Source organism: Anopheles marshallii, chromosome X, assembly GCF_943734725.1.
Source record: "Anopheles marshallii chromosome X, idAnoMarsDA_429_01, whole genome shotgun sequence".
Taxonomy (NCBI): domain Eukaryota; kingdom Metazoa; phylum Arthropoda; class Insecta; order Diptera; family Culicidae; genus Anopheles; species Anopheles marshallii.
In genome coordinates this window covers 14,657,015-14,671,895 of record NC_071325.1, presented here as the reverse complement: position 1 = coordinate 14,671,895, position 14,881 = coordinate 14,657,015, and the positions used below count along the sequence as shown (strand labels likewise).

At 40.8% G+C, this 14,881-nt stretch overlaps 1 protein-coding gene across 1 annotated transcript; it reads right to left on the bottom strand.

The window, feature by feature from the left end:
* Positions 1-265: 265 nt before the first annotated feature.
* On the bottom strand, positions 266-934 carry LOC128713041 (uncharacterized). The gene has a single exon (XM_053807907.1). The coding sequence runs from the start codon at positions 932-934 to the stop codon at positions 266-268; it is 669 nt and encodes a 222-aa protein (XP_053663882.1).
* Between the last annotated feature and the right edge of the window lie 13,947 nt (positions 935-14,881).

Here is a 14,881-nt window from a genome sequence, read left to right as displayed (position 1 = left end):
ATTCTGACATAGAATTCTATCAATTTCCTAAAGAGGCCCGGTAATGTATTTGGTGGAGGGCACATGAAACGACCGCACTTTTCCCCTATAACCCCGTAACGAAAAACTGACTACGTGGTAAAATAAGTCTAGTAGGTCGTTTCACCAAGCCGAAAAAATTAATTCCATTATTTAAAAAAATACTCTTGACCTTAAATTATACCCTACCATAATCGAAAGGACTGCTTTGATGTTACTGGACAGCTGGTACAGCTAGCACAAAACATTACATTATCACTCTGATCGTAGAAGTTTGTACATCGATGACGGCGTTGACGGCGAATATTTCGTAAAAGCTCAAACCGTACGTGTATAGCAGAGCGTGAGGCATACGGTATCGTTCCGCTAGTACGGGCAGCAGGAAGTGTTTGGAAACGCAGGACACTACCAGACCCATGGCCCAATAGTTGTCACTGCTGCAGGACACCAGACTGAGACCGACGGCATTCAGCAGCAGCACACCGGTCGCAACGTACTCTCCGATGTGGCGACGGCTCAGGTCGCTGAAAACGTTGCACAGGGCGTAAGCGACCAGCGCCGATAGCAGGAAGGTGTAGCCCAGACCGTGCTGAAACAGTCGCATGGAACTGTCGCCGAAACCGTGCAGCGGCTGGTCCGGCAACAGGTACAGCTGCGCATTGAGCGACGGCAGAGGACACACCTTGGCGAGTAAGGTGATATGATCGTACACTATGCGCAACATCTTTCCCGGCTGAGGATGGCTGAAACGAATGATGCCGAGTATGCTGTAGGCCATCAGGCACCAGAGCATAATCCAGACGAAAGGTACACCCGGCGTGGTGGTCGGACTGGGTAGATACTTTAACGACCATCCTGTTACAGTGGCCAGCACAACGTGACCGAAGCATGTGGCAATGCCAGAAAATTGGCTCATGACTGCTAAGTTCTTGAAATGCACAAGTAAACAAATCTGCAACGGGAAGGATTATAGTATCAATGATCTGATGTCATAATTAGCTAACGTGGAACGTTCGGGTAGTAGATACTTACATACTGTTCCGTTAGAAATGTTTTTGTTGTTGGAACCGTCGCAAAACGACAGACTCTGGTAGCACAAGCGAAAAACACCGAATCCAGTTTTGGTAACAAATTGAAATGTACGAAAAATAAAACAATCTACCGGAATGCACAAACTATCACACATCAGAACAAACGGTTTGCATCCCAGTTTGAATGAGGCAGAGGAGAAATATCGACTACAGATGTTGGCATACGCGTACTGGTCACAAAAACACATCCGCAAGAAGATGCCGGAATGTTTGGGCGCTATCGCGCCATGATGCATGAAGAACGTGACCAGTTCACTCTGCTTGGTTCGCACAGCACCGGGGACCGGGGAAGAAGGACAACGTTTTATCGATGCCTACCATTAACGTTGGACGGTAAACCGCACGCACTGACCATAACTACCTTGCCCCGTGGCACCAATATTTAGCGACGCAGTTACCGATCACGTCATATTTTATTCTTCATAAGGATTAATGCTAAATCCCAAGCAGTCAAACGTAACACAAACGAACTGTTGTAACAAAAATGCCGGCGGCATATTAATATAAAAAGTAATAACGTCATGGGCTATAGGCAGGAATTATTATCACAGGCCAAAAATGCTACCTGCGAAACTATCGTATATCCAAAACAATCCCAAGCAACGATATTGTGCAAAAAAAAACTGACATCCAAACATTCACGATTTCCAGTCAGAACTGCCCTGTGTCGATTGTACCGACTGTTGTGAACCACCTTCTGCTTCCTTCAGGTACTGTCAAATGAAGCCGGTTTGAGATTCATAGCCACATTCTCACAGCTAAACTACACGCACAGTTGGACAGCAGGCGTTGTTATAATCGTTGTTTCCCAGACCATCCGATCGTGTCTGGCCAAACGTTGCGTTTGTTATTGTTGTTTGTCCGCTCTACATTGTAACTAAAAAATAGTCAAAGTTTGGTGCAATTCACTCTTTCAACTTTGATAAAATATCATTCGTAACATTGTTATGAACTGAACCTGACACTGTTCAAACAGAAAATGTAAAAAAAAATGGTCAAAAATAACTTACTTTGTCATATAAAATATTTGTTATTAATTTATTTCAATGTATTATTTTAACAAGTGGCCTGATTTTCTATATAAATAAAGGGCAAAGAAGGAAGTCAACTATGCATATATGAATAATAACCAATTTTACTCCCGGATTCGACTTACGCGGATTTTACCTGGTAGAGACTGGTAATAGCTCTTTCGCATTCCGTATTTGCGGTTCATATGCGGCGCATATCAAACTTTTTTGATAGTGTCGGACGGCAAAATGAGAGCTGCTGTCATGAACGTCAAATTCCATACAAAGGTATGCGGCAAATGCGGTTACGGCAAAGCTGTGATCAGTCTCTTAAGCCGACTCCAGACGGGCCGCGGCCGCCGTGGTACCGCGGTGGCCGCGTATAACTTGTATGCCACTTCGACGGTGCACGGCTCTCAAATCTCCCCGCCTGGCTGTTAAACAGGCGCTGCCACGGAAACGCAGCTTTGTTAAAGACGAAAAACTCTGCGGAACAGAAGGCGCGGAAGATTTGACAGTCTACCGCGGAAGATTTGACAACCTGCCATGGAAGATTTGACAACCTGCCATGGAAGATTTGACAGCCGACCCAAACCGAGCTGAGCAGAACCGAGCCGAAGTTCAGTATTGACAACGAAAGTTAAACAATGGGAAGTCGTTAAAAAATTTCGTGATATCCTATAATAACCAGAACCCTCTAGGAATATACACGCATGACTAACAAATGTTACAACGTGAATATGTGACGACCATAACACTACCTAGGAAGAAAATGCAAAGCTAACTAACTGATTGTCGAGTAGGACGGGACATGAACAATGAAGGCCTGGCCAGCACAAGATCAAAAGGTACTCGAAAATATCGAATATACAGAACAATAGCAAGTTCCGGGAACAAACAATTCCCCGAACTGGAGGACAAAGATAGGAATTAAGAGACAGTTATTCTAATAAAAGTTCCAAATCATCCAAAATCAAACCTCAATCTCAACTCAACCCCAATTCGATCCGGTTAAAACACAAAATACAGCAAAGGCTTTGAAACTGTTCCTTTACTTTCAAAATATGTCGGGAAACGTTGATTTCATTTACATGAATTAACTACTTTGTTTAGACATTTTAAGTAAATATATTCTTCAATTTAGCTAATATATTGCGTCGCTCCACACAGTTGTTCTACTCTTTATTATTTTTGAAGCTCTTGCAACTCATACTCCGGAATCGGATTACTCGTTCCCGGACTGGATCATTAGCGTGCTTGCAAAAGGTACGAAGCGTTCACCACTAGGCTCAGTTGTAGTCAGTTCGCGGAAAAATACGGATGCGTCGTCGGGTGCGTGTGCAAGCTTTCGTATATCGTATCGCATCTTCCGCTCGGGTCGTAATTGTTTAGAACGGTGAGTGAACCAAAATCTCTTCGCTTTCTTGCCAGAAGAGCGTGAAGAATTTCGGAAGACGTGTGTAGTGTGAGAAGAATTAACAGTGATTAACAGTATACCAGCCAACAAATCCATACACAGGGGCTATCGAACTTCGAACCTACTGTTCAATCAAACACGGACACACGGGACACCCCGTCCCCCCCAATATCCCGCAACGAAAGAAAAATAAAAATACAGTTTTCCTAGATTTTCCACTTAGCCGACAAAATTTGACAAATGCGCGCGGGGTGAAGAAACGTCGCTCATCTTTCAACCAGGAAGCGACCACGCATCCAAGGAGGAAAAGGTAAGGTTTCTTGGCATGAACCCCGAACACATTCATAGGTGGAAGCGAACAATTGTATGTGTTGTTTCGTTCGATTAGCGTTTTTTTTTTGTTGGAATAAGCGGATGCGCGAGGGAGCGACCAGGTCGATGTCTTCAACCTAGGCCGAATCAGGAACAGTCAGAGCATAGAAAGAATTTTCATATCATAATCAGAATTTCAGAATCTCCTTGATCTCCTTTCCCATCCTCTTATCCCATTCTTCTCCGCTCTGTATCTGCTTAGCTGTGAAAGGCAGAAACACTCTTATGTTGCTTTAATATTGTTCCTTCGAATTCTAGCAAATATTCCATAGAAAAGTTTAATACATAGAACCATACAATAGAACCCACATGAACATGCACAACTACACATACACACGTAACGAGGCTTTGTCCGTGCACACCCGCAATGTGCAAGTGACCGCAAGGACATTCTTGGTGACCGTGCGAAAGAGATGGCACACGAGCGAGGGTGAACATTCAAGCAGCAGGATTCCCAGCAGCCCGAGCGCCCCGAAATGGTCCGGTGCGTTTGCGTGTGTATATGTGTGTTGTGTGACTGTTTCCAAACCGGATCGATTGGACTGCTCGCTCGCGTGTGGTGCAAAGCACTCGGCTCTCACGGCAGCGCGAGGGAGAGAAACAAATGAACGGCAGCGAAATGTGTGAGGCACAGCGGAAGAAATCTGTCTTGTCTCTTGCACAAACACACATTATGGAAGCGAGCAATTTGTTCCACACACCGTTACAGCTGGTGACTGCAAAGACGTGTATTGCCGATAGGCACAATGCATTGATGTGCGTTAGTTGACGACTGCAGCTGCTGGTATTGTTAACATCAACAGTGTGAGCCACCGCATGTGCAGCAGTGTGCGCGTGTGCGTGCGCACGTCCGCCCGTGTGTGTTGGTGTCGATCATGGTAGGCGTGTGTGTGTGTGCGCTTCATTAGGCCATAAAACGGGAAATTGTCTATGTGTGTACTCCGTTGTACATCTTCTGCGAATTATTTATATGAATGCCTCGTTCCTTCGCACTCACGTACACACTCAAATACCCGCAGTTGTTCAGTTTCGTTTTTTCTTTTTTTTTATACTTCTCTCTTCACACACATCTACACTGAGCCTCAGGGGGTCCTCAATTCGTAGGCAAAGCAATGATAATGCGTGCGCTTGTGCGATATGTATACGTTCGTGCATAGTTGCGTGTATGCGTGTAGGTGAACGTGTATGTGTTAACAAACTGCTTGCCTTTCGCTTCATTTGCTGTTTCATTGGACGTATATTTTTGTGATTCAATGTGTGTACCCTGATTTTTTGTTGTTGGCCTGGACGACGCTTTTGCTATTGTTTTCATCCATCTGTCTAGCTTTGTCTTATCATGGCTTCATGTACTTTTTCTTTTTCTGTTTTACATTAAGGGTTACTTTTGTTGCATCATTGCTTTGATTTTGTGGATTGACATGTTAGCAATAATAGAGACGAATGCAGCCGGGAGGCCAAAGTCTCTATAATTCAAATATAATAATAATGTTAGCAATACGCTTAAATTCTCCAATTCCGTACACTGTCAGGATATATTCATACCACTTGTCAGAGGTATCAGAGGATCTGTAAAGGCTTCTGTAGACAATTCTTTATTTTTCTGATATTGTATGAACACTAGCAATAGAACCACTGGACCAGTCATTTTTACTGGCATGCGTCAATATCATCAAATTAATTACTTGGGGTTAAACATTTTTGCCATAGTTCATGCATTTCTTTTATTTCTATATTCTTTAGTACGTACTCCAAAACATATATCAGATCTTCAAAATAATTTACAAAGCAACCTTAAACGAAAAACGCTTAATATGCTTGATTAATTTAATGTTAATTAGCGATTCGTTGAAGTGTAATTGCGTTCCTCTCCTTCTTTGAGGTAAATTCGCTCCTGTTAACTCATCGTCGAGGTTAAAGTTAGCCATAATTCATCATCATGCTTTATGGCCGGAAATTCCACGAGTACGCTAGTTACGTAGCGTTAATTTGCATTGAAGAAGACGGAATGTCTTTCAAGCGCACTTTGAAGTAAACAGCTTGGAATTTATGTATCGCTTACAATTTGCACACTCTGACCATACAGGATATTGAAAATGTTTATTTCGAATCAAACAAACAAAGCCTTCACAAATGGCAATGACTAAAGCTTTTTATAAGCTTATGACTGTACATCAATAGCACGATGTAAATGCAGCTAGTTTGCAAATACAGTGTATGTGTGTGTTGGCGGCCGGTACAAGGCGCGCCGCTATTATTAACTCACGTCGATACGCTGCACACCCCACCCACGAGCCTCGATGCACCAACAAATGGAAGATGCAACCCATTGAAACACCGTAGTGATGGTCACTTGCATTTCAAATCTCTTTCACCATGCGAACGTCCATCGCCATTTCTGTCTTGCTCTACCAGCGGTGTGAATGGCTACGTTGTAAACAGTGCATTGAGCGGAGATTTACAGGCGGCATGTTCGAATAAATCGAAACAAACGTTTACTGTGAATTCTCGGAGCTTTGAAGGTCTCGGGAATAGTTGATAAAAATTTCAAATCAAAATTACCCATTAAAGAAGTTACGACCGAAAGAGTTAATGTTTGCTTTTTTTGCAGAATTTCTTAGCGATTGGTATGCCAATTACCACCTTCAAACAATTCACTAGTACTTACCTGTAAGATGTTCCGGAGCACGCGGCTATCCGGCCGCGAAAAATGGAAATACATTGGAGGAGCCTCTACAATGATGAGTTCTATAAGACTTACAAAACTCGCCAGGTTACGGTAGACTAGTGGTGTTATAAGAGTGGCACCGGACGACCCAGCTGGTAAAGTTCGTTTAAATCTTTCACATGGACAGAGGAGACGTGGCAGGCCCAAATTTAAATTAGACCTTTTTTTACGTTTATTTAACATATATTAATTCAAAAGTCTGCCTTCTAGGCTAAACAATGATTACCAAAGAGAAGACTAGGAAGAAGGGTTAGACGACTGAAGGCGCTTGGGGACGAGTTGAATTGTTTTCGATTTTCTTAAATATTTTTTTTTTCACTTTGCTCTGAAAGAGTATACATCCAAATAGAACCACTACTCAATCATTATAGGTTATAATTTTTTTTATTGTAAACCTTCCAAAATGGATAGTTTTTCTAGCTCCTGAGTGTATAATCACCGTAAACAAAGTGAGTTCAAACAATGATTTAACTCTTTGACCCACTCTTATAATTATAGTTCAAATACTTGAGTGGATTGCTAGTCGTGCTCGGTTTTCGGAAGTTTTGTATTTCTATCTAACAAGGCTGACTATTCAGAATCGGGTAAATAAAGTCATAGGAAGCCAGAAATGGCAGGCCTTGGTCTCTTGAGGTTGTAGTGCCGCTAAGGAAGAGAAACAGTATAAAGGCAGCTACCTCGTGAGATGTATTATTCAGCAGTAAACCACTGTAATTGAGCTATATAGCATATGAGTCACTAAAATTCTTCCCAGCGATTCAAATGAACTCACTCATGCATTCTGATTCAGTATGCACATCACTATTCTTTTCCTTTCCTAAGATCCAATGTTCTTTTTCTCGTTCTCTCACTCTATCTCTGTGTCTTCAAGTATAGCCTGGAACTGCATTGTAAAGCACATTTGTTGCCTTTGGAAAAAAAAGGTTAAATGTTTGCATGTAGTGTCCGTTTATGGGGATATAAATGTGTATATGGCGGACTGGCCAATAGCCACTCACACACGCACAGCATTGAACGCATTGAACATGACAAAACCTGAACATAGGACCCCAGAACAGAAACCCCCAGCACAAAGGCATATATTGTAATATTTTTTTTTTTCATTTTGTTCAACCAATGTATTTACCAAACGTTCCAATATCCTCTATTTCTTTCTCTCTCTCTCGTTTTTATCTGTGTTTGTTGTTTTTGTTATCTTTTTTATCCACTCTTATTGGTCGTTTCCCATTCTTCTCGAACATTACATCTTTTCATGTCGTGGTTTTTGTCTTTCCTTTGTTCTCGCTCGTCGAAGAAACGATCGACCAAATAAACAATCTTTTTGTTTTTCTTTCTGGCTTTGGTCTCTACTTCAACACGATTGCCTTTCTTTTGATGTTTCCTTCGTTCCACACATCTGGTTTAGCATTGCGTGCATGGATGATAGTGGTTTTTCTTGTTGTATCCGATTGTTTCTGGTTTCCTATTTTCCCGGTTACATCTGTGTTGCACTTGCATCTCTGTGTGCTGGCTATCAAACATTCGTCCACTGCATTTCGAACGCGTACTGCTTCTGTCCCGCACTTGTTAGCGATTTTTGGAATACAACAAAAAACTCACAGGAAATTTCATGTGTTACTATTTTTTTTTAAGGTTTTTTGTGGCAACAATTGGCAAAACTTTGAATTTACGAATTAACTTAATTAACTCCCCTGTTCATGTGGACGACCTAAAAGGACTTTACGGGCTGGGTTGTCCGGGATCATTCTCATGACGTGATCAACCGAAGCCTGCTGAGTGTAATTCGCATCTTCGTCTCGAACAGTGCTAAGAGTGTTTCGTAAATTTTAGACAAAGTCCTTGTCCCAGAGGCTTTTGTATGGAACTATGCACTTGCTTAATCGAACGTGTGTGAGTACTATAACTGATGTACGGTATATTTACTTATCTCTCGATATATTTGATGGTTTAAAAGTCATGCAAATAGAAATTCCTACGCAATTGAATAGCTTTTCTTCATTAGATTATGTTGCTGGGCGAGCCAAGCGTTCGCACATTATTGAAATAATAATGCATAAGCATAAGCATAAGCGAAATAATGAAGTACATAAGCATAAGTGCATAATTGATAAGCAACAATATATAATAACCTCACGAGGTCTAGGCCTGCCATTTTTGGATTTCTTTGACTTTGTTTACGCGTTTGACGCCTAGATGGTTAGTCAGTCCAGCGCACAAGGGATTGGTCCGGATGGAATTTTAGTTCGGTCCGTTCGTGCGAAGACCTTTACACCGGCGCCGATACCTTTACACCACCGAGCCGTTATTAAACTTAATTTGTTGACCTAAATTTGGAAACTTCTTCTTGGTCGCTACATCAGCGTGCAGTGTGACATCTTTTACTGCAACCTGTCAATTCGGTGGGGTTATAGAGGCCTCACTTTTGAAAAAACCTCTTTAAAAAAAATCTTGTAATCGTAGAATTTCGTGATAAAAACCAAATATTGCCAATATTTTAAACAAACAATCAGTCAAATCCAATCAGTTGGATTTTGGACATTACAGGGTTTAGATCCATAGAATGGAACATTTCAATAACTTTGCAGAATCCTTCAAACAGTTAATGCAACTCTTCTGTGGATCATTACAATCAACTGTCGAATTTCATAAAGCATAACATTTGATATTCAAAAAAACACAAAGCAAATGTGATAATTAAATTAAAATGTAGTTTTATTACCTTTCCTTTTCCGTATTTGAATGTGGAACCCCTCCGTTGTAAACAAACGATTGTTTGTGTTTTTCACAATTAGGCACTTTGTAGTATTAAACGAAAGGTTTGATTTTGCAATGTTCGCGCTTGCAATGTTCCACTATCTGTTTCTGGGGAATTTAATTCTTTTTAAGGATTTAAATTCGATTTAAAGAGTTAGAATGAAGATTTAACTCTTATACTCACTCTTCAAGATTTCAATCATTGATCATTCAATCAAATCACATCACGAAGATTTCATCATTTCAGAGAGTTAACTCGCGATTTAAATCGTACGTTAAATTCTTGTGAGAGTTAATTCGTGATTTAAATGGTGAGTTAAAGGTCTCCGTGAAGAACTCTTATGGAAATTAACTCGCGTTTAAATCGTGAGTTAAAGGTCGCCGTGAAAAATTTAATCACGAGTTAACTCCCACGAGAGTTACCTCACGATGTTAATCATGAGTTAAAGGTCGCCGCGAAGAATTAAATCACGAGTTGACTTCCACAAGAGTTTATTCACCATTTAAAACGTGAGTTGATGGTCGCCGTGAAGAGTCAAACCGCGAGTTAACTCCCACAAGACATAATTCAAGATTTGGTCCGTGAGTTAAAGGTTGCTGTGAAGAATTAAATCTTTATTATTTTGAATTATTTAATTCTTTGTTGAATGAGTTGAATCCCAACGCGTTACAAATCTTCTCCGTATAAGTTTTTTCTTCGAGATTAGAACTAACTCACTCCCTATAAAGATTAAAATCATTCATTCATTCTGAATCATTGCGCACATCACCAGCTTGAAGCATTCTCTTAAGTGATGGAAAAATTGCATTATATGGATCGAAACCCTGTAAGCATAGGAAAAATGGCCATTTAAAGTTTGCGTCGAGAAGCCAATGTTATGGTTTGTTCTCATGAAAAATGTCTACGTACGATTTCAGAAAACAACAACGGTTGCGTTCTGATGTCTGCCAACTGTGAAAACATGGTTACGAGTTCATCGTGTTCAATGTTTTGTGGTTTCGCTCGGAGCTCTGCAAAAATGTTTCGCTTTCACGGCTCAGTAACTTTGGAACGGAGTGTCTCATGAGCTTTCGGCAAAGCTTAGTAAGATGAAATAGTGGGGCAGCCCGGTGGTGTATTGGTAGCAACGCCGTTCTTCTTGCGACATGGCCGGTCCAAAATCAAATCCGGACCAATCGCAGGACTGACTATCCAGCAACGGGTAAATAAAGACAAAGAAAGCCAGTAATGACAGGCAAAGAACTCTTGAAGTTGTTGTGCCGATAAATAAAAATCACTAATAATATTTTAACACTAGAACTACCAAGCGTTTTTAATTGATGATCATTTTCCAAAAAAGATCGAAAATCTGGAATATGGATTAATAAGTTTTTCAGTTCATGCCACAGAAAAGATTTGTAAAGCTCATGCATCAGTTAAGGTAAAATTGATTTACTCCAAAAATTAATGTGTCGAAAATGAAGCGTTCCAGTCAAAATGACTGGTTCGGTAGTTCTAGTGTTAAACCAACAGAACACAATTTTGATTAAACTTGCAGAGGGCACTACCATCTTTAAATGATAACATTTACTCGTCCGTTAGACGGTTCTATTTCTTGCTACAAATGCATGAAGCATTCAATTAGCGTAATAAATAAATTTGTGTCACCTCGACTATCTCGTATTTCTTACGCCCGAGAGTTCTTGTAATGGGCATTAAATAAAGCAATAAAAATGGTGGTCTCCTCATACAAATACGGAGTTTCATCGTGCGTCTATCATCATCCGTTCGGTGTGGGATACATTTGCTTGATCAACCTTCTACGGATCCCGACCGGTCGATCGGAGATGAAAGGAGATGTTTTTAATGTTTTGTTGCTGTTTTGCCAGCTTCCGCTTTAAAATCCTTTAACCGACCGGCTGCAATTATATTGCATATGTCGGTCGCTTCGGTGTTTTAGTGAAATTGAAGAAAGCGCAGAGGAAGCATTTTATGGGAGGCGGTAGTATAAACAGATGAGTGCCAGACGGAGGCAATGTTGCAAATGAAACCACCGCGACACAAATCCTGGGAAGAAAGTCCACGGTGTGAATGTGTGTTGCGCTGCGTTACGCAGATGCCAATTTTACGATATACGATTGTGGTGACTTTAGCAAACCGAACAACCACAAAAGGAAAGGCAAAGAAAAAACAAACGTCTTGCCGGTTAAAAACGGACAGTGGGTTATGATGCGCAGCGCTGTACTCCGTCGTGCAGCATACGTGTGTGATGTACCCCCACATCGCTGCAGCCCCCGTTTGGCTGTTGCGCCGTGAAAGTGTACTTGCAGCTGCGATGTAACGTGTCGACCCGTCAATTAGCGACACAAGGGCAGATGACCGACCCCAAAGGAATGGCCTTATTTCCTTTGGCCGGCGGGCGTTTACATGCGAAACACACGCGCGCGCGCAAGTGGTGGTTTTGTGTTGTAACGTCTTGCTTTGCTGCATAAAGCATAAAATGGACACATTTTTATCCTGTCTGTACGTGGTACAACTGACTTTACTGCTTTGTTTTGTGCATGTCGCAGTGAAAGTACCCCTTCCAACCTTCGCAACCCTTCCAGCAGCAACATTTCTTTCACCAATGGCCAAATGTTTAGTGCATCATAATTTTGTCCCCTTTTATGTTTTTTTTTGTTGTTGTTTCTGCTTTTGCACTCAATAACACGCGGCGACGAGTTTATATCGCTTCACGGGTGTAAACAGCATCGAGGAACACTCGCACACTTCGACAGAAACTAAAGCCCGATTATCGTCCTCTGTTGTATGTGTGCGTGAGTATGGTTGTGTGCCATGAGGACAAAGGAATAGATCATTAGTATCCTTTCACTCGTTTTCGTGAGTCACATTGTACGCATGACACAGATAAGGAAAAATGAACGAAAAGTACCCTTGTCTCTCTCTCTCTCTCGCGCGCGCACGCACACATTCTCCAAATCGAGCGAAGCTCTTTACTTGTAGCGAGCGAGAGAGCGAGAGAGAGCAAAAAGAATGGATACATGGGAAGTATCCATGAAGGAAATTTTGGTTTTTGATCTTTTTTTTTTGCATTTTTCAAATGTTTAACAAACCAGACACGGGAATACTGTGTCCTTTTTTCTTATTTATCCGATTCCACCCCCCGCCCTCAACCCTTTTCCCCAAAAGGTGAGATTAACCCTTTCCTTATGTGGTTGTGCCCTGTCGTTTCGTTTTGTATGTATCGATAGAAAGTTTGTGTTGTTACTTGTGTGAAGGGCAAAAAGGCGAATGCAAGCAAAGGTCAGCTCGTGCCAAACGCCTCGCAGGCAAAAAGGATAAACGTGTAACAAAAAAAAGAATACAGTAACATAGCAAAACACACCGTGCAAAAGGAGCCCTTAAGGTGGAACAATAAAGAGCACATCGTTTAGTGTGAGTGTGGGTACAGTGAGTACCACCAAAAGTTCTACATGCGCCATCCCGCTTGTCGTCACTTTTTTATGTTCTTCTAGTCGAATAATCTTATTATTTCCGTTTCTTTTATCGCTCAACCCGCTCTAATTTTATAGTACATTTGTTTTTTTTTGTTTTTTTTTTTAATTTTATTCTCCATTGCAATTGCATCCGGGATGGTCATTCGGATGTTGGGGGAATTTTATGTACCGTGGTTTATAGTGCCCTGTTTTCCTCATCTCAGACAAACCAGTCTGCCATAAAGGCTAAAGTCGTAAAGAAAACCCGCTTTGCCCAACAAAACATGGCAAACATTTGTCCCCACGCGAGCAAAAGTACATCTTTAAAGCGTTGTCGCCTTTGCGTATGTGCCGCGTGACGAAACGCGCTCCTTAACGCGAGTGTGTCCTGTGTTGTGCGATTCTGTGTGTGTGCGTTTTAGTTTGGGGTGACATCGATCCCCGATGATGTTCCACAAATGGGTATAGTTCATTGCCTGTAGATGCCAGCCAAATGCCATTTCCCGTTCGCCAAAGGATGCGTAGTGCTTGGGATTTGCCGTTCGTTTATCTTCATCCTTTGATCAGCGGCCAAGGACAAGAGATATCGTGGGTGGTATAGTACAGGGTTTTCCAATCCAAATAGGGTCATTACAGTTTATTCGGGTACCTTGGAAACGATTGTCGTATTATCCTTGTTGCTCGGGAATTAAAGTTTGCTCCACTATGGGATATGTCAACTTTAAAACAGAACTCTCACTTGACTAGTGACAAATTTAATAAAGACTCTCCCTACAGACTGAAAGCGTTCCATTCAAAATGGCTAGCTAGTCCGGTAGTTCTATTGATAATTCTAATCTGTCAGTTATGGTAGGCAATTGTCTTTGATAACTCGTTGCGCTAAGCAATAATAGGTTGAAGATGGTAAACAATATCAGCTTACTTATACAATTCTATACATCAACAAATAATTTTTCAGTATGTGCTATGTATGTGAATTTTATGATTTATTGCTTGTATAAAAGCTGTATTTCGTAAACTGATTATGTCAACCCTAGAATACTGTTCTATTGTGTGGTATCCTAACTGTGACAATTGGATCCACAAGTTCGACATGGCCTAGAGGAAATTCTTGGTGGTTTTGCGATCAACTGGAGTGATAGAACCTAAGCTTCACCAGTTATCGTTTACAAGGGATGGATACATTATATCCTTTCTAGACGGAGCGCATTTTTTGGATTTACAATAAATCTAAGCTTTACAGTTAGTCTTGAAATTGGTATTTATTGTTTATAAAAGCTACTGTTTATGCACAATCTAGTAGGCCGTATGAACACCATTTATTTGCATGTTTTTTTATTTGATATAATTTATCCCAAAAGGACTTGGTAGATTAAAAAGCCGCGAAACTCCTGAAACGAATTTGAGATCACATCTATGGCCACATACCTTTTCCTAGCAGCAACTCGCAATTTAAAAGTTACCAACACATATACACTTAACTTATCCGTACAGCGCTTATCGGCTGCATTCCACTACGGTATCAGCATCGCTAAAAACGCGATTCAACTAAGCAATTTTAAGTAAATTCGGCTTCTTTTATTGATGAAAATACAAATCATCATTGAGCAAAAATAATTGGAAATCACCATTTTGTTTGTATCAAAACATACAGCGTCGATTCTTTTTTTATTGGATCTAGATTGTGCTTTTAAACCCTACCTATAACTATTACTATAACCTTTAAACCCTTACACCTAGATTTATAACATATTTTTGAGATTATGCGTTAATAGGGGAAAATTTGTTTTTCAACCATAGAACGCATTCTTTTGAAAGAAAGATTGATCAAATTTGGCCGTTTGACAAAATAATTGTTTCGCATAATTTTAGATTTATAGGAAATCTCACGAATTCGCTCTGTCTAGAAAGGCTATTAGCTGAAAATTATTCAAAATATGATTAATCAACTGCAGCTCAATATTGCTTTGATATCAGTTTTAGAAAAAAAACTGTATCTATCTGTTCCACGCCAAGCTTCTAGGCGGCGTAATATTCT

What these genes read in the sequence shown, in the direction of transcription:
- LOC128713041 (XM_053807907.1), bottom strand. Translation starts at nt 934, where the DNA reads ATGAGCCAATTTTCTGGCATTGCCACATGCTTCGGTCACGTTGTGCTG.